Source organism: Nyctereutes procyonoides, unplaced genomic scaffold (assembly GCF_905146905.1).
Source record: "Nyctereutes procyonoides isolate TBG_1078 unplaced genomic scaffold, NYPRO_anot_genome, whole genome shotgun sequence".
Classification (NCBI taxonomy): domain Eukaryota; kingdom Metazoa; phylum Chordata; class Mammalia; order Carnivora; family Canidae; genus Nyctereutes; species Nyctereutes procyonoides.
The window spans coordinates 11322866-11342374 of NW_026575021.1; the positions used below are offsets into that span (position 1 = coordinate 11322866).

The 19509-nt window shown below is 46.3% G+C and overlaps 1 protein-coding gene across 5 annotated transcripts in view; it reads right to left on the reverse strand.

The window, feature by feature from the left end:
* ATP10D (ATPase phospholipid transporting 10D (putative)) overlaps positions 1 to 19509 on the reverse strand; it is a 100747-nt gene that overhangs the window by 2845 nt on the left and 78393 nt on the right. For all 5 annotated transcript variants that reach the window (XM_055339191.1, XM_055339190.1, XM_055339188.1 and 2 more), the window contains exons 17-22: positions 16725 to 16801; positions 15809 to 15934; positions 12942 to 13142; positions 7818 to 7898; positions 6304 to 6408; positions 2218 to 2405 (exon numbers count right to left, since the gene is read on the reverse strand). In XM_055339191.1, coding sequence (XP_055195166.1) covers positions 2218 to 2405; positions 6304 to 6408; positions 7818 to 7898; positions 12942 to 13142; positions 15809 to 15934; positions 16725 to 16801 — 778 coding nt within the window. The remainder of the gene's footprint in view (positions 1 to 2217; positions 2406 to 6303; positions 6409 to 7817; positions 7899 to 12941; positions 13143 to 15808; positions 15935 to 16724; positions 16802 to 19509) is intronic.

Genomic DNA, 19509 nt, shown 5'->3' on the forward strand with positions numbered 1-19509 from the left:
ACCTGTGCCACTTCCCACTCTGCCCTGAATCTCACCAGCAGGAGCTTCAGCGTCCATCGTCACCCACAGTCTGCTTAGAGACGTCTGCTGTTTGTCTATCTCGCACCCCTACATCCTCCCGGTCTCGGCCCATCAGCCGGCTCCAAGCCACCTTCACCTTTTTTCAGAATTTGTTATAACGGGCGCCCACCTTCCTGGGAACAGAGTCTGCCTTCGCTTTCTGGGGCTGCTGTCACAAATTACCGCACACCTCATGGCTTCGCACCACCAAACTTCATTCTCGCCACTGTTCCGAAGGCCAAGAATCCTGACATCAGTTCACTGAACCAAAATCTAGGTGTTGGAAAGGCCACGCGCGTTCCGCAGGCTCCGAGGAGAATCCGTTCCTTGCCTCCTCGAGCTGCCAACTGCTGGCTTTCCTTAGCTCGTGGCCACGGAATCTCTGCCACTGTGGTCTGTGTCAAATCGTCCTCTGCCCCCCACCCCCTCTCTCAAGGATACATGGGCGTTTCGAGCCCACCAGATAATAGAGGATCATTTTCCCATCTCAAGATCCCTAACTTAATCACGTTGCAGGAACAAAATCCAGAACCTTCACAGACTCCAGGGATTACGGATACATCTGAGGGGGTCATTTCTTTCCAGCCTGCCACAACGATATAAGAATTGTACTGTGAATGCTCTTGAGGGTTTTTTTTTTTTTTCAGTGAGACTATAGAACTCTAGAGGACTTGTTTCTTCATGAATTCTACAAGTTCATCTTGTTGTTAATCTAGAAGCTGGTAATAACAGTGAGTAGTGTAAAGCATCTCAGTTTGGCAGGGATGTTGTTACGTACACAACCATAAACACCACAGAAGGACTCCAGTGGGTTTTCCTTCTACGTTTCTAGAAGGCACGCCCATCAGTAACAAAGGGAGCGTGCCCGCTGGGTCTTAGGATGGTGTTACAAACTGGGGGTGGCTGGCGAACTTTCCTCCAGTGGGCCAGACAGTAGTAGTTTGGGGTCTGCGAGCCAGACAATGGTTCGGGCTCTGGAACCATTCACGTCTGCGGGTGCAGTGCAAAATCAGCCGCAGACAGCACATGAGTTAGTGTGTCTCCGTGCCGATACAATTTTATTTACTTTTAAAAACAGGCAGAAGGGGACACCTGGGTGGCTCAGCGGTTGGGCACCTGCCTTTGGCTCAGGTCGTGATCCCCGGATCCGGGATCGAGTCCCACGTCGGGCTCCCGGTGCATGGAGCCTGCTTCTCCCTCTGCCTGTGTCTCTGCCTCTCCTCTCAATCTGTGTCTCTCATGAATAAATAAATAAATCTTAAAAAAAAAAAAAAACAGGCAGAGCGCCAGATCTGGCCTGTGAGCCAGTTCGTCGACTCTGTTAGAGAATGACCTATGATCACCATTTTGACTCTCCTATCATGTCTTAAAAGGCAGAACAATGACGTTGCAAAGTGTTTCCAGCTAAACAGATGGATTTTATAACAAACAGAAAGAGACAGAGCCATAGATTAAACGCCCACGCATACTTCTTAGCCATTTCCATCCCGGACCATATTAGAAATTCAAGTTAAACTAAAATGGGAAAGAGAACTGGACTCAGATACAAGAGGGACATTTCCAGTGTTTATAAGGTCATATAGAGGCCGCTACTTGTCCCTTGGTACACATTCTCCTGTTTTTTTTTTTCTTTCCCTTTTAGAAACCCTTAGACTTTAGCCACTCACAGCCTACACACTGAGGTCCTAGTTAATGGGAAATGAGCAAGGATGTGCAACTCCTGAGTCATGCCATCACAAATTAAAAACAAAGCAAAACAAAAACACAAAAGAGGAAAGCTGCTTGCGCTCTCTTTGCTCTCCTTCTCCCTCCTGCAGGCAGGGATGCGCGGAGGGTGAGTCATCTCCAGTCATGCAGAGGAGGGCAGCACCCGTGGGAGTTAGCTGAACAGAAAGTCAGAGGGAAGGATCCTCATCTAACCCTGTGGGTGAGGCTGCCCTATCTTTGGGGCATGGCAACCAGATGAGAATTTTCCATGAGAGTGAAAAGGACTCTTCCCGTTTGCTTAAACCAGATCCATTCTCTGGTAAAAAGAGATAAAACCAATGTTTTCTCAGCTATCAGTGAAAAGGACGGTCTGCCACCCATTCTCAGCAGCTGCTTGAAGAATTCTAAGCCTGTGATTTCACGTCCTCTCTTGATGGGGAAACACCATACCTGGGCAGAAGGGCGACGCAGGTTGTGAGGACACAAACCAAGTAGAAGACCGGATCCAGCATGTGCTCCTGCATGATCCAGTAGGGGTTGGATGGTGGGTTGCAAGTTACACACATGGCTCCAAAAACCAAGGCAAAGACAAGATAAGACAAGATGCTACCAACAATCACCAGCATGTGGATCCAGGTCTGCAAGACAGGAAAACACTCTCGCTGAGGGCTCTGCATCTGCAGGAAATCTGCCCCCTCGATGAGACAACGTGTCTAAGCAATGAATGAATGGTGTCATGAACCTCCGTGAACAAAACACAAAATACCAAAGAGATAAGAGCACCTTTCATGAGTAGCTTGTATCACTGTTTAAATTCTGTAAAACTAAGTCAAATGCCAAAAGGTTAATTCCCATGACCATTCTATTTTATATTGTTCATGCACCGTGAGATGTTTGGATTCTCTTATTATTATTATTTTTTAATACAGTCGACTACCCATTGGTCTGTTTCTTCATTAAGGTAATACTCCAGTCCTCAAACTTTACCCATTCACATGGCTGGTAGACGTTACCGTTCCTCATGGATATTCTAATTTCTTCCCACTGTGAGCATCTGGAAGGATTGCATTTGCTCACCCCTTAGATATAAAGCATGGCCACATATCCTGCTTTGACCAATGAAATGCGAATGGAAGGAATACAGAAAACATCCAGGTTAGAGGCACAGAGGAGCTGGTGTGCAATTTTCCACACCGTCTCCTTCCCATCCGTGTTGACTGAGACATTCGTCCTGGGGAATAATTCCAGATGGTAAAGCTACAAGACACAGCCTGGGGCACTGAGCTGCCCCCTCCGACGACAACTACTCTGAGTTATCTGGAACCTTAGCTAACTTTGTATGAGCAAGAAACAAATCTTGTGTATCACACCTTAACCTACCACCTTCCTATCCGCATATAGCTTGGAAGGTTTCTTAAACTGCCTTACTATTTAAGTAACTTCACTTAGGAAGAAAAGCAGATCACCACCTTAAATGCATTCTCGTCATGACTCGTCACGGGAGTGCTGAGTCTAGAGTCTGACGTTGGTTACAAAGGGAAACTGATGTAATTCTAGGTGTGAAAGCACATCACCTTCAGGTTATGCAGCCCTCAGTGCTCTTCAGTGCAGGGGACAGCACCCCCTGATCTCGTGGTGTGTGTCCTAGTGGAATATGGCATGCCCTTCTGGGGGAAGCAGGGCCTTTATTAATATCTCCTAAGGCTACAATTTTCAAGCAAGTTCCAATTCTCTCCTTTTCCCCCTTAACCTTGCAAAGGATTTCCCCATGGAAGATCACAGGGGTCACAAAGACTTTTTTTTTTTAATTTTTATTTATTTATGATAGTCACACAGACAGAAAGAGAGAGGCAGAGACACAGGCAGAGGGAGAAGCAGGCTCCATGCACCGGGAGCCCAACGTGGGATTCGATCCTGGGTCTCCAGGATCGCGCCCTGGGCCAAAGGCAGGCACTAAACCGCTGTGCCACCCAGGGATCCCAAGACTTTTTTTTTTTTTTTTTTGCAAACGAACAAACCACTCAGAAAATATTGGCTAAATCCTGATGATCATCATCCTGCCTCTTACACAATGATCTGCTATTTTTTTTCCTTCTCAAATGTCTTCCCGTCTCATTGAACCCTATTGCCTGAATTTTTTTTTCCTTTCTTCAGATGAGCTTTTGGCAAGTTAGCTAGCAGCTTGGGGGAGCTGGTGCTCAACACAAATTGAGACAGAGTCAAGAGAGGGGTGGGAGGTGCCAATGAGATGAGGAGCCAGAGCAGGAAGGGAAGCTGCTCCGGGGTCTCAGGCGGACTCTTACTGACGAGGGCCCTTCAGAGAAAAGGGGTTTAATGACATGTCCTTTCTACAGCAGTCACCGTTGGCCTTGGCACCTGGCTCTCACTCTCCTCCTTAACGCAGATACCCGGGCCTGTGCCGTCTTGCCACAACATCCTGCCTCTAGCTAAAGCCCAGGGCTGAAGCTAAGGAAACAGAATTCTGGCTCTAGGGACTAAACTCGGGGCACAATGAGGCAAGAACAGAAAGAGAAGGACTGCAACCAATTCAGAGCAGGACAGAGCAGGCCTGTCCATTAGCCTTGTTCCCTGGACTTCTGGAACCACTCTGGTTCCTCAAGGCGGTTTTGTTTTGTTTCGTTTGACTGTGGTTCTTCAATATATTTTTAATAACTTTTCTATTTGCTCAGGTCGCTGTTGCTCATAACCAGTGAACCCAAACGGACACACTGATGCATTAGGCCCTTTGGAGCGGTCCTAAATGTCAGGACTGATGACAATGCCGAAGGTAGTAACCAAAAGTGCCTACAAAATTGTTTAAAAATGAAATCAAACAGATATTAAAATAATGCCAAATATTTTGGTTCTAGAATTCCCTTTACTCTCCCTCCCTGGTATTTTCAGATATTAACTTTTTACTATACTTTTAGGCTCATACAGTTTGATGCGGGCAGGTTATAAGCAAAGCAAGTGATATCAAGAACGTTCCTTAGAAACCATTATGCTTTAAAAATTACTATAATTTTATAGTGTAACAACACATAAAATTTAAACTATAACCTCATTCAGCTCTGTCTGAAACGCATTCACTACCAAGATGGTAAACATACCCCCGAATACTGGTTAGTCGTTTAATCATTTGTTTATCCACTCAAACATTTCTGAGCACCTACTGTGTACAGTCTGGTCCTAGATTCTAGTATATGGTGGTCAACACAAGAAAAATGAACCCTGCCCATCACAGAGATTATAGCCTAATGCAGAAGATAAACATGAATCAGATAATCACATGACTGATGAATAATAAGAAATTATTGTTATTGTGATGAAGGAAAACATGAGGATGGTATGAAAAAATAGAGGCTTAGGGAAAGCCTCTTGGAGGAAGCAGCATTTCTGCTGAGACCTAAAATAGTATGTAAGCCGGGTAAAGAGCAAGGGACCACGGGAAGAGTGAGAATGCTCTCCTCAGAAGATATGGTGAATGCTAAGGACCTGACGTGGTAACAAGCTCACTGTATCTGAACCACTGAAGGAAGGACAATGTGGCTCCGGTCAATGAATAAGTGGAAATGTGATTGGAGGGAAAAGTAGAGGCATCACTGCATGCAGTCTTGTAGGCCATCTTATTAGGGCTTTTCAATGTTATTCCAAGTACAGTGGAAAATCACTAAGGGTTTTACCCAAAGGACAGGGACAAAGTATGATTTGTGTTTCAAAAGGAGGATTCTGGTTCTTTTGTAGAAACGGCTGGAGGAATCGAAAGTAGAGATAGGTGGGAAGTCTAAGGAGGCTGTACCAGTAGTCCCGGAAGTGACTTAGACGATAGCAAAGCCAATGCCAACAGAAATGAGTGACAGGTAGAGGTAATCACAGAGGTGATTTATTCTCCAGAGATGGGTGGGATGTTCTGCATCTGCAGAGGAAGGTTTATCACAGAGCTCTCACTATCTGAATCCTACACATTAGCTTTGCTGCAGAGAGCTACTGTACAATCATTTTGATGAAAAGAATTAACTTTCTCATTAAATTAGCAACTAAGATTAAAAAAAAAAAAAAAGACCTAGATTTAAATGAATGGTAAAAATTCCGGAGGTAAGAGAACTTTTTTTTTTTTTTTGTAACATGAGAAATTTTGTGATAAAATCATCACTTACTAAAGTCAGTATACCAGGATTATGACACGACATCTCTTTTTAGTCGAGTGACATCAGCACGGTCTTGAAGAATTCTGGTCACTGAAAGGTAACTGTTTCTCCAGCTTGACTCATGCCTCCATGAACCATCCCCTCCATGGATACCACCAAGGGGACCAGGTAGGTATTTTCCACTTTCCCTGGCTATACATCAACCTCAACATAACGGCACTCAGCAATCAACAAGAGTAGCCATGAATCATCCTTCTTACTTGGCATCATTATACTTCTCGTTACCATGTGTCTTCTAGGCATGAAGGGTTTAGCAGAGTCACCGCTAACAGAAGACATTTCCACAATCACAGTTTCAGGCTACTTCAGAGGCAGGAAAACCACTCACCAAACTCTTGCTTTCAATCACCAGGTGGAGGATAATGATGAACAGAGCAGCCGTGTTCAGGGGGTTTCCGAATGTAAAGATGTCAATGTCTGAGCCCTGGTAGGTCTACAAAGAGAGGACAACAGGCGGTGATCTGGGAGAGTTGTACCCTCAGTGGGAGAGTTGTACACTCAGTGGTCTGAGTATCATCCCTTTATAGTTTAGCTGAGGTAGTTCCTTCTTCAATGTTCCTAATAATGGGTCAGTTAGGATAAATGTGAATATTTCCGAAAGAGAAACTGACTCCTAGGCCATCTAATTTTTGAACTTTTCAGTTGGAATGCCTCTTTATCCTGAGTCATAATTCATCCTCCTGGATGAATTACACTTTTTTACTTACACTTCTGCCTTCGACGTAGAGAATAATATCAAATATGTCTGGTTTAACAGAGCTGCAAACCTCTGAGGCAGCTATTAAGGCTATCCTGAGGGACGCCTGAGTGGCTCAGTTGGTTCAGAGTCCGACTCATTTTCGGCTCAGGTCGTGATATCAGGGTCCTGGGATCAAGCCCCATGTTGGGCTCTATGTTTAGTGTGGAGTCAGCTTGGGATTCTCTCTCTCTGCTTGTGCGTGTGTTCATTCATTCATTCATTCTCTCTCTCTCTCAAAAAAGGCTATCCTGAGTGTATATCTCTGCTAAGTAAACATCCCCTCCTCGCCTACGTGTATGTCTTCAAGTTCTTCAAGTATTCTTCTAATGACAATTTTCTGACCTTCTGCAATTCTACTCACTCTCTCCTACTTACCTCCAGAGTACCTCATCTGTATTCCTCTTGAAATGTGGTATTATCCAGAATATGCTAGCTGGGCAAACTCAAGGCATTTTATTTAAAGAAGGAACTAAAGAACAGAAGTTGTTAACTTGAAGACTATAATTTTTTTCATTCTTAATACTGTGTTTTTGTTAACACCAATCCATAATCAAACTAGTGTTTTCTCCTGGATGGGAGTGTATCTAGGAGTAGGCCATTGTATCATGCTGCTTGGTGCTTGGTGTTGGCCTGAATTTTAAAATTAGTTTTTATACTTTTGCTTAGGCGCATTTCTTCTATCCTTCACCTATAAAACAGGCTTTTTAGAGAGACTGTTTATAAGAAGTTAAGTTTAATACTATGAATATCAGCCTAGTAGAATTTGCCCAGCACTAATAATAGATTTCATATCGACTTTCTATGATTTTGACTCCTCTCATTATATGCCTGGACTCTCAATTTTATTCAAGTCATTTATAAAAATTATCAAGCAGTACAGGGCTAGAACAGAGACTCAAGAGGAATCAGCTATATACTTCTCTCCAAATTTAATCCATTGTCTAACATGTTTGGTGGAGGACATAATAATTTAGTCAGTTAATAATCAACTTGATTATCTGAGCAAGCTACCCTAATATATCCATTCTATATGCTGATACTGGCAACAAAGAAACACCATTGATTCATTAGTTAACACACACTTTGAGTGAATAAGGACTCACGTAGTAAGGCACAAAGAAGCAGACCAGGCTTTGATAAAAGGCATCCAACAAGGTGATCCAGAAGGTAAGGGGTAAGTATGCCTGAAAAGGAAACAGATATGGTGGAGGGACCAAGATTAATAAGGGTCAAAGCAAAGTCAAGGAACAACACAAGCTAATAATTATTTTCGCTTCTTTGAAAAGAAGACTGCATTCCTTTGTTTTCTCACTCACAAACTAGGTGGGCTTTGCAAAGAGTAGAAGAAGAATAAGGTGTGAAGTTGACTAATCGGTGAAAAAAACCCAGGAAGGAACTCTTCAAATTATGTCACTTATATCAATGGATCAACCTTAAATCTACTTGAGAAAGGAAAAGTGGTACTAAATTCCCATTTCCTATTGATCAGGTGCTGTTTCAAAAACGTCTCCAAATTCATCCACTTCTATCTCCAATCTCATTCACCATCAACTCTATGAATGACTGAATAATCGCCTAACTGGCTTCTTTGCTTCTTCTCCTTTCCGTAATCCAATCTTCCACAGCAGTCAGATGGTTTTTAAAAACTATAAATCAGGTTATACCATCTCCCTAATTAATCAAACTGACCCCCTCCAATGCCTCCGATGACTTCCCACTGCATTCCCAATACAAGTTCCTTCCCATGGCCTGTAATGTCCTGGAGGGGACAGGACATTATACGGGAACCCTTGCTCTCCAGGGTCTCACCCTACCATCGTTATCTCTCATTCATTATGATCCTGCCACAAGCACCTTCTATTTTCCAACCTTGCCAGACCCATTCTTTCCTTGAGATTTCACCTGTGCCCCTCTCTCTTCTGCCAGGATTCTCTCTGCCCTGGACATCCCATGTGACTAGTTCTTTATTATTCACATCCTAGCTCAGTATCAGCTCACGGAGGCACTCCCAGGCCAGTCTAAAAGTTATACCCACCCCGTCACTTACTACCATGGCATCCTTAGAAGTCTCTTATCACCTCTGGAAATAACATCGTTTACCTAAGGATTTTCTGGTTCTCTCAAAAGAATGCAAACTTTATACAGTGGGGCTTTGATTTTTGTATTCAAGTGAGTGAAACAGTACCTGGTACATAACGACTCAATAAATATTTGTTGAGTCAATAAATAATTCCTATTTAACTTTTCATGTGCTAAACCACTTTTAACCAAAAGTCTATTATAGAAAGAAAGACCAAGTTCAAGTAGAGACATATCAAATTCAAGTGACTGAAAACAGGTTTTCAAACAAGAGCCACCTCTGATTGAATGTTGGTGTGTGTGCAGAAGGACTCGGAGGCTGTGTTCAGACCCAAGAGGAACAACAAAGTGCTCTGGTTTATTAGTGATGTCTGCCATGGACAAAAATTGCAAGCCTTATATCTCTGAGCTAGTCTTCTCTTTTCTTTACGTATTCTCAATCTTATTTCCCTACAAATGTGAAAAGGATGAAATATCCTTGAAAATAACCAATTGCCTCCTAACTAAGTTTTGTAAATATACAAATTGTCTATACACATTTTTCTATTCTTCAACAGACTCTACTTAGAATTTTAAAATCAATCTTTTTAAAATTTAAATTCAGTTTGCCAACATATCGTACATCATTAGTTTCCAACGTAGTTTTCAATAATTCATCAGCTGCATATAACCCCCAGCACACATCTCATCACGTGCCCTCCTTAATGCCCATCGCCTAGTTACCCCATCCCTCCACCCACCTCCCCTCCAGCAACACTCAGTTTGTTTCCTAGAGTTAAGAGTCTCTCATGGTTTGTTTTCCTCTCTGATTTTCCCCCATTTAGCTGCCCCACCTTCCCTTATGGTCCCTTGCACTATTTCTTAATATTCCACATAATGAGCAAAATCGTATATAAAATCTATCCTTTAAAAAAAAAAACAACTCCTCATTCTCTGGAAAATGAAAGCAATGAGGATTTGTTGTTTCTAATACTGTTACTATCATTGTTCCTTTTATTATACTGTTATTGTTCCTTTTCCCTATGTCCTCTTTTACTATTTCCTCCTTAAAAATGATGGGATCTTCTGTCTTTCGTCATCCAAAGGTCCATGAAAATCTAAGCAGAAGCACAAATGACAAGAGAATGTGGTAGCATCAAAGGGGCCACCAAAATGCCACCAGACAAGAGAGAACCATCTGGGATAAGCTAAAATGTAACTTCATGCTTCCAGAGGAGTGGAAGTTGCTCAAAAAAACCTAGAGAAAAAAAAAAAGTAAAAGCACAATTACTCCACAGTCACGTGAGTAAGGGAGCTTTGAAAGCAAAGGAGGGTAAAAGATAAATGAGAGGCTGAAGAGGCAAACTCATGGGATCTCCTGGAATCTGGGAGGGAAAAATGTGCATGTGAAGTCAAAGCCAGGAAAGGTGGCTGTGTGGGTGAGCAGAGACGGGTAACAGGTGATGGCTTTTCTGGAGGGAGCCTGTGCTGCAGCCCTGCTGATCATCTCCTTGGGGAGAGAATCTGCAACCTTGGAGAGTAGATTTCATGATGCTGAAGACAGGAAATGGCCCACGCATAAAACAGAATCCATTTGAAGGCCAAGTTCAAAGAAAGGAGAACTCTTCTGGAAGGTAAACTCAATGAAATCCATGACCTTCTATCAATAGCCATATGCCGGAAACCCGCCCTTCTCACCATGTGCTACGAAACTGGCTGGCTCGATACAACAACATGTGAAAGGACATTTCACAGGGCTCGACAGGAGGAATCAGTGACCTCAGCTCTTCCAAGGTAAGAACCAGTCACAAGTCCGTACAAATGGGCTTTTAAAATGCCAGCTATAAAAAACTGTGAAGGTCCCCCCTCACCTTTCTTTCCCTCATGGACTTGGAATTTAATTTAGGCTGGAGTACAGGACAAGCTTCATTCATATTGACCACACATTCCTGCATCCTGGCCTTGAACTTTAAGACTGGGTCCCTCTTGGAAAACTCCATTTAGTTCCTTGATCTGAATGCACTGGATGATACTAACGGATTACGAGGACTACTTCTCCCCTGAAAGTCGAACGTGTGACTGCTCTGCGATGGCTGTGGCAGGTGCCCGTGGACACTAAGCTACTCCCCAGCCTGGAAAGGAAGTTCAAGTCTGAACAAAGTTAAACTGATGAAAATAAAAACATTTTAAATTTGAGATGTCTTCAAGTTTCTAGTTAATTCTGGAGGGGGGGTGTGTAAAAAAATAACAATATTGAGAGCTTAATATGGCCAGAACTTTTCTCTTACTTAATCCTCACATCATCTCCATAAATAAACAGAAATACAGGCAAGTTAAATAATTTAGCAGGGTCACACACCACAGAACCAGAATTTAAACTCAGGCTAAACACAACCCATGACGTCTAACCGACCAGGGTCAGTGTCTTTAGAATAGCGAGTGAGGCACAACACACAGATTTCTTACAGTGGGTCTGAGTACAGTATGTGTGTAGGAAACCCTGTCTGTGTGATTCAGCCCTGTCTTCGGGAATAATAAATGTCCCAGGCCTGGTCAATGGGAGAACGATCTTTCTAGCCACAGTGATCAACACAGGAAAAGGCCAAACTGAGCTTGGCCAACGAGCCCCAACCAGGGCATTCAGAGGTGCTTTAAGAATCGCAGTGTTCCAGGGGCGCCTGTGGGGCCCAGTCGGTTAAACATCTGCCTTCAGCTCAGGTCATGATCCCGGGGTCCTGGGATCGAGTCCCATGTCGGGCTCCCCGCTCATCGGGGAGTCTGCTCCCCCCCCCTCTTCCTCTGCCACTCGCTCTGCTCGTGCTCTTTCTCTCAAATAAATAAATGAAATATTTTTTTTTTTTTGAAAAAAGAAACAATAGCAGTGTTCTGTCATCATGATTCTTGGATATGGCAGCCATATGAGTCAAAAAATTTCCCTTTTTTGTTAAGCCAGTTCAGGCTGGTTTCTACCATTTGCAACTAAGAGAGTCCTGACCAACACAGTCTTCCTCTCAAGTCTATATTATCTGACTACATCTGGGGACACCCCAGCTTTGCCCACTCACAGGTGTCTACAGGCTCCTGGCCTTGGGAGAGCATTCTGGATTTCCGGCCGGTGGACAGCACGGTGGAGGTGAGAAGGGGCCCAGGGGGTAGAAGATAGTATCAGTTGTTCTTTCTGCAGTGCGGCGTGTGGTAGATGGCCTGGGCTAGAGCCCCAGAGTTTACTGGCACCACGCACCAGCTCTGCGACCCGGGTGCCATCCCTGAGGTACCTCCAGGGGCCCGGCCGCCCTCATCTCCAGTGCAGGTTAACGATGCCACTTACTCACACGGTCACTTTGAGGAGGAGGTTTATGTATGTTAAGCACTTAGCACAGTGCCTGGCACAGAGGAGGCAGGACAGAGACGCTCACGAGCGCCCCATTACCAATAGCTATTACTAGTTTTGTAGAAGATCAATTAGTTTTGAGACAGCTAGCCCAAGTAATCAGCACCCACAATACTCTAGGTTGGAGAGAATGAAGACAACGAGAGGAGGTGAGAAAGGGGGAAGAGGTATCAGTGATCTATCAGACACAGACCCATAGGAGGAAGGATCACGTAGGCAGAGGCAGGGGGAGGACACTATTCAGATCATGCCACGCTGCCGCGTGACAGTAGAACTTGAAGAATTTCATTTTGGCTTTAAAACCAGACTAGGAAGGATCCATCCATATCCTGCCTCTGCCTTTTTTTTTTTTTTTTTTTTTTTTTTTTTTGCTGTGAGACTTTCCCAAATTCAGATTCTTCACTGTAGAATGAGTACAATACCAGGTTCTCCCTGAAAATGTTTTGTGGAGATAAATGAGACAGGGAACGTTTAGTCGTTTGCACAAGAGATGGCACAGCAAGGGATGGCAAACAGCGGACAACAGGAGTTGTGAAGTCCAGGCGCCAGCTCCCTTCAGATCCGTGCCCAAGACCTTCCATCTTTTTACCCCCGTTCACCTCAGAAGCAAGGAACTGAATACCTGCCGTGGTAGCAGAGGTCTTTTCAAACAGCCACACCACGCGGACAGTTTTATGTAGACCTGAGGCACCCCAGTCCCGGAGCTGAGCTGACTGGAAAGCGCCCCGGCTTGACGGCGGATGTGTGTCCATCCAAGCGTTTCTACCTTAGCACCTACCTCTGACTTCTGACCCCTCTTGTAGAGTTCAGGCAGTTGCATGAGGGTCTCTGCAGACACATCTTTCTCCAAAACACCATAAATGACAGGAGGCGCGGAAGTGAAAAGGAGGTTGAACAAGATCAAAACCCAGTAGTCGGTCATGGATGTTCCTGAAAATCCACAAAAGAACTGGTACCAGAAAAGGAGGTTCACATAGGCCTAGGGACACAAATAGGAACATGTGCATCTTAGAAACAGCAACGTGTGCCATGACCGCACGAGCCACAGGCTGCCGTGCTCAGCTACGTGATCTCGGCCTCTCTCTCGCTCACAAAATGCAAGACCACAACTTACCTTGCTGTCTTTTTTTGGGTAAACGTGTTATTCGTGCAAAACACACACAGACACACACACACACATACACACACACACACACACACGCCCCTTACTGTGTAATGCCGGCACTGCTGCAAGAGCTTTACAAATGATTTGTTCAACCTTCCTAACAACTTGGGAATTACCGTTGTCCCATTTTACAGATGAGGAAACTGAGGCACAGGGAGCCTGCCCAAAGTTATCTGGCTAATACGTACCAGAGCCGGTATTCTAACTGAGACCCGAAGAGATCCTAGCCCAGTGCCTGGCATGCAGCATGCACACGACACATACTCATTTCCCTGCTTTCTAGGTTCAAAATGATTTTTTAGTGGTGCCAGCTGGGTAGCCAACCATCCCAGAGAGTTTGGGACTGAGGGGTTTCCCAGGACGTGGACTCTCACTGCGAACACTGGGACAGTCCCCAGCAAACCAGGACAGGTGGTCACCCTACAGGCTAGAGGCATACATCCTACACGGTTACCCCCACTACTTTGTCTCGGACAAACTAAGTCCATGGCAGCGAAAGGCTCTGCGCCCTCAAGCAAGGCAGGCCGTGGACTTAGATTTAGGAGTTGTACTCAGGGCCTGAAGACGCTTCTAGGGCTATTTCCACCGAGGCCATCTTCCTAACCTCCCTCAATTTTGGTCTCGTCTGAAAAACGAGAATTATACCACCTTGGAGCTTAGTATCAGGATCAACTTAGAACGTGCTCACGACCTGTTAAGTGCCTTACACATATTAAGACATTACTACTGGCATCCTAGACGCACTAGGACACCTTAGGGTATGGGCCACAATCCTTAGAGCAGAGTTTCTTAAGTCTGGGGTCTACAGACACACACGTATCCTCCTGGAAACATATCAATTTGGGGGACGTGTGTTTTGGGGAGTCTTCATCAGTATCTCAAGTTTTCTAAGACCCAAGAACCATAGTCTCAGAAAGACAAGCTACTGGACTGGCATCTGGTCCCTGTCTTTTTCTCCATATTTTATAACACATGCACTATTTTCCTAGGTTGGTGAGAGGTAGAAAGAAGTCGGGAGAGGATCGCTGCGTATGGCCGAGGGCTTCACGGTGGACCGCAGGCCCCTTGTTCCCTGGTGATGGGGTCTCTAGGAGTCCACCCTGCCCCGCTCTCCAAGAGCATACGGCACCCCTCTTCCTAATATTAATGTTCCTTACCCTTTGGGTTTAATCTGGGCTTAAAAGGAAAAGGGGAGGGGGTGGGTGGTACCACAAGAGGTGCAGGTAGAAAAATGCAAGAGAGGCTCCTCCCCTCAAAGTCAGCGATCACCAAGTCCTATTGTTCTACAGGATTAAAAAAAAAAAAAATTCTGCTGACCAACAGAAACACACACACAGACAGAGATCTCAATTATACATTTGGACTATCTGAAAAATGACCTACTGGAAGTTATTTTTTTCCCCCTAAAGGTGGTGATTTACATAGAGTGATACACGCTGGTGTTTACTGTCAACATGCTACCTACAGGCTTTGCAGGCTATGAAAAAAAGGTGGCCTGAAAATAATACCATTGTGACGGATTCGCATAGTCACTCCGCCTACAAGGAACCTGACTAGAGCCATCTAAGGTTCACATGACCTCAGAAAAGAGGAGCCCGATTGAACACCAATAAAAAATAAATTTATTAAAAAAAAAAACAAAATTGAACACCAATAAAAAATAAATTTATAAAAAAAAAAAAAAAGAAAGAAAAAAGGAGCCCGGAATTTGGACGCATGCCGACCATCGGGCCTAGAACTTCTCACCAGAGCCTGCCCTTCAGGAATGACACAGTCCCAATGAGTTCCCTGACCACCAAGTGACCCCCAAGCACGCATTTTACAGGCTTGCTAGAGAATTCTTCACTTGGGATTAGCCAGCCACAGGCTCGGGCATTATCCTGGGTTTTCATGGGCATCTGGGTTTTTGATATACAGAACACGGGACACGAGTCTGAGGACAGCAGGGGGTTCTTGGTAGCTCCTGTAAAATGGAATTCTCTCCCGACAGGTAGCATTAAACAGGTCATCAGTCCACTTGTCACCACCTTTCCACGGAAGGTCAAAAATGGGGTCTTACGTGAACCAGACAGGGAATAGAAACGCCAGGAGAGGGCCGAGCCCAGCAACGTGCTGGCGGCAGTGGAAACGCAGCATGTTCCCAGGTTGGTTCTGGGCAGGCAGCAGGAGGGCTCGGGACTGCTCCCCAACACATCAGGGAGAGGCCAGGTGGCTTAACCCTGGGCAGGCAGCGGGGGGGGCTGCTCCCCAAAACATCAGGGAAGAAGCCAGGAGGGTTAACCCCAGGCAGGCAGCAGGAGTGCTCGGGGATGCTCCCCAAAACATCAGGGAGAGGCCAGGCAGCTTAACCCCGAGGCTGCTCCCCAAAACATCAGGGAGAAGCCAGGCGGCTTAACCCCGGGTGCCTCCTCTCTATCCCTCCCGCAGGCAGGATAAGAACAGCGAAAACAGGGAAGGGACAAGGGCCCAGAGCTACATACCACGTTCTTGTAGAAAAAATAGAGAATCATGTTGGCGAGTCGTGCGTAACACCAGTGCCCGTGCACGAGGAGGAGCTTGCCGAGATGCTTAAACTGAGAAATGGCAAAGTCGCTGGCCATCACCGCCTGCAGAGGCAAAGGGGACAAGACGCCACCCTGAGCCACCAGACCAGCTACGTGACAGACACAGCACGGCAGCCTGGCCCCCAGTGCGCGTGGGCAACAAAGCGAAATAAAACAAACCCGACGGACAGACGGACGGACAAAACGCACGAAGGCAGAGCCGAACTCGGCTTCCTGAGATGGTCACACGGAACAGGACTGGTCCTCGGTCGCCGCCCGCGATGGGAGTGCAGCCGATGCACGTTCCCGGCAAGCAACCCCTGAGCAAGAGCGCGGGCAGGGCATGCTCCCCGGCGTCCACTTCCCCCCACGAGGAGGACGTCGAGTCCACAGCAGGACTTTGTGCCCGAGTGTGCAGCAGGCCGGGCCGACGGAGGGCCGGGCCGCACGACACTCAGGGGTGCCGTGAGCCTCACACCCTATCCTTCTCCGACACCCTTTGCCCCACGCGTGAGCAGCAGTCTGTGCACGGGCTGCTGTCTGAATTCTGTGCCCCAAACACTATCCGGCACGTGCGCACCCAAAGACAGGCCACTCCCGCTCCTCATCCTCCCAGGTCACACCCCCTCCTGCTTCAGGCCTGCGGGGATTTTATTCAAAGCCTGCGCAGCTCTCCTCGGGGTCACAGGTCACACAGTCGTTGAGGCCTAAATATATAGATATTCTGACGATCTAGATGAGCAACATGCTTTAAACTGAACAAACACGCGGTTACAATTGCCCGGGAAATGGGGATGCCGCCCTCGGAGGGGCAGGTGACGTGCACGGTCCCGGGTGCATGATCCACACTCACCTGCATGCCTTCCTGACCCGAGATCCCAATCCCCACGTCCGCCACTTGTATCATGCTAACGTCATTGGCGCCGTCACCTGCACAAGCCGGAGGAGAAACCAAGAACCGTGTGAGCGGTAGAGACGCCACCTTCCCAAAGCCACAGTGACCACTCGAAGCAACCCGATCCTTCAAGGTTCACCCCAAGTCGGAAAGGTACTTGGGAGCTGGTTGCACAGAAATGAGCTGTGGCATCCCGCTGCTCTCCGGAAGAATTACAAACTCGGTTTTGCCCTAAAATCCTCCACGCGAAGCCGCCCATCTGCACTGATGTTCCCTCTCTCCACGCCACTCGCTCTCCAGTCCATTCTCCAGGTACCACTGCTGCTTCCAGCCACCGCACCTGTGGTTTCTGAGCCCCTGTAACGCTGTCCCGTCACCCCCGCCTCACGGGCTGGATTTCAATCGCATGATATCCTGGCTGCTATCTATTGCTTGGTGTCCCCAACACACTGGAAGCTTCTAGAGGGGAAGCATTACATTCCTGTTGGTAATAAACACCCGTTGTTCCCACCTGCTCACCAACCTTCCACCTGTTCTCTGGTTAAGAGTATCCTGATTTTCCTGGGGGACTCTCAGTCCGTGTGGATTGTTAGGATGAACCCAAACCCCGAGATTTAGGGTGGTAACTGATCGAGGCCTGGGCCCTTAGCACCATCTGTTCCCTGGCCTCGGCGACCGGTTCAGAGATGGGCACATGATTCAAGCGAGGGAGCGGACGTGTCCAGGGGTTCTAGCCTCAGGAACATGTAGATCCAGGGGCTTGAGAATTCATTCACTTGCGTGTCCATCCAATAAGACGGCTGAATAAAGTTCCACTCTAATCCTGATTCCTTACTCCAGCACCTGGGAAGGAGCTGCGACCGTTCCACTCAGGTTGCTAACAGGACGGGATGTAACCCCGGGAATTTTCGGTGGCTCTACCAGCACGCTGAGGGGAGCAGCTTGCTGAGCCTAGAAACAGTCCAGCTAAAAACGGACTGTAAGAGATGGCTGGGTCCTCATCCTGCCATTCTCTAAACCCTGGAGTATCTCAGAGCTTGATCTCATACTGCGTCTCTCCTCCACATATCCTCATTTCTCAGTGATCTCATCTAACATCATTAAGACCTTAAGTATCATCTAGATTCATGATTCCCACACTGACAGCTCCAGCCAGTCCCTCACTGCAAAGTTCCAGACTTTACACCCAGCTGCCCACCTGACCCATCCCTGCTTAGATCTCCAGTGGACTTTTTCACACTTAACCTCCATGAGATCCAGCTCCGGATGCCCCCGGCTCCACCTCCTTTCTCTTCTCAATTCCCTTAACTCCTTCTATCATATAACGTATCAAGTTCATCAGCAAATGTCACCAGCTCTTTCTTCACACCACGTCTATTATCTGACCAGGTTTCACCATCTCCTCTGCTCCCATCTGGGCTCAAGCCACCACCAGCCCTTGCCTCAATTATTCCAGGAGACTCTCAACTGGTCTCCTCACCTATGTCCTTGCACCCAGCAGTTACTCTTCAACGCAGCAGCCGTGTGATCCTTAGAAACTTAAAGCAGATCATGTTCCTTCTCTGTTCAAACTTCTCCAAAGACTCCTTTTCTCTTCAGAGAAAAGCCTAAAACTGGGGACCCCGGTGGCTCAATAGGTTGAGCATGTGACTCTTGATTGCCGCTCAGGTCATGATCTCAGGGTCGTGAGACTGAGCCCCATGTCAGGCTCCATGCTGGGCATGGATCCTGCTTAGGATTCTCTCTCCGCCTCCCTCTCCCTCTGCCCCTCTCCCCTAAAAAAAAAAAAGGCAAAAATTTATAATGGCCTCCAGGACCCTACAGGATCTGGCTACCTGCCACCTTTCTGCCCATCACTAACCTACAGAAAACTCTTCCCTTTGCTCAACCTGTTTTGGCTCTGAACACACCAGAGCTGACCCATGGCCTGCACTTCCACTGTCCTCACCAGGAGTGTTCTCCCCTCAGACCTCCCATGGCTCCCTTATTCTCTCTCTCTCTTTTTTTTTTAAAGATTTTATTTATTTATTCATGACAGACATAGAGAGAGAGGCAGAGACACAGGCAGAGGGAGAAGCAGGTTCCATGCAGGAAGCTCGATGCGGGACTCGATGCTGGGGCTCCAGGATCATGGCCTGGGCCAAAGGCAGGCGCTAAACCCCCAAGCCACCCAGGGATCCCATCTTCTCAAGTCTCTGCCCACGTGCAACCTCCTCAGTGACACAGTCTCTGAACAACTTTTAAATTAGCAGCCTCCCACCTGCCCCCTTCCCCAGTGCTCTACATCCCTTGGCTCTGCTTTACTTTTTTTTTTTTAAATAGCATGATATATACTTTATATATATATATATATATATATATATATATATGCCTTTTTTGATTTATTTCATTTTTTACCTTATGCCTCCTACTGCATGTAAGTTCCTTAAGAAAAAGCACTTAGTCAAGCTTATACACTGTTTTATCTCCACTGCCTAACAAAATGTCTGGTAAACAGAAGGCACTCAATAAATATTTGTTGAATGAAGACATAAATGATTTGTTAGTGTCCTGGAATTTGACTTTTCTGAAGGTGGAAGTCCTCGATTTTTTAGTTCTATGATTCGGTACATGTATCCTCCTGAACTTGCTTGATTTGGGATCTGACATGTAAGCCGACGTCCTCCTATACTGTTTTCCACTTCACTTCCGTAACATAGTAGGTGGTCAAATAGGTGAGGAAGATAAAGGGGGGTTAGGAGTA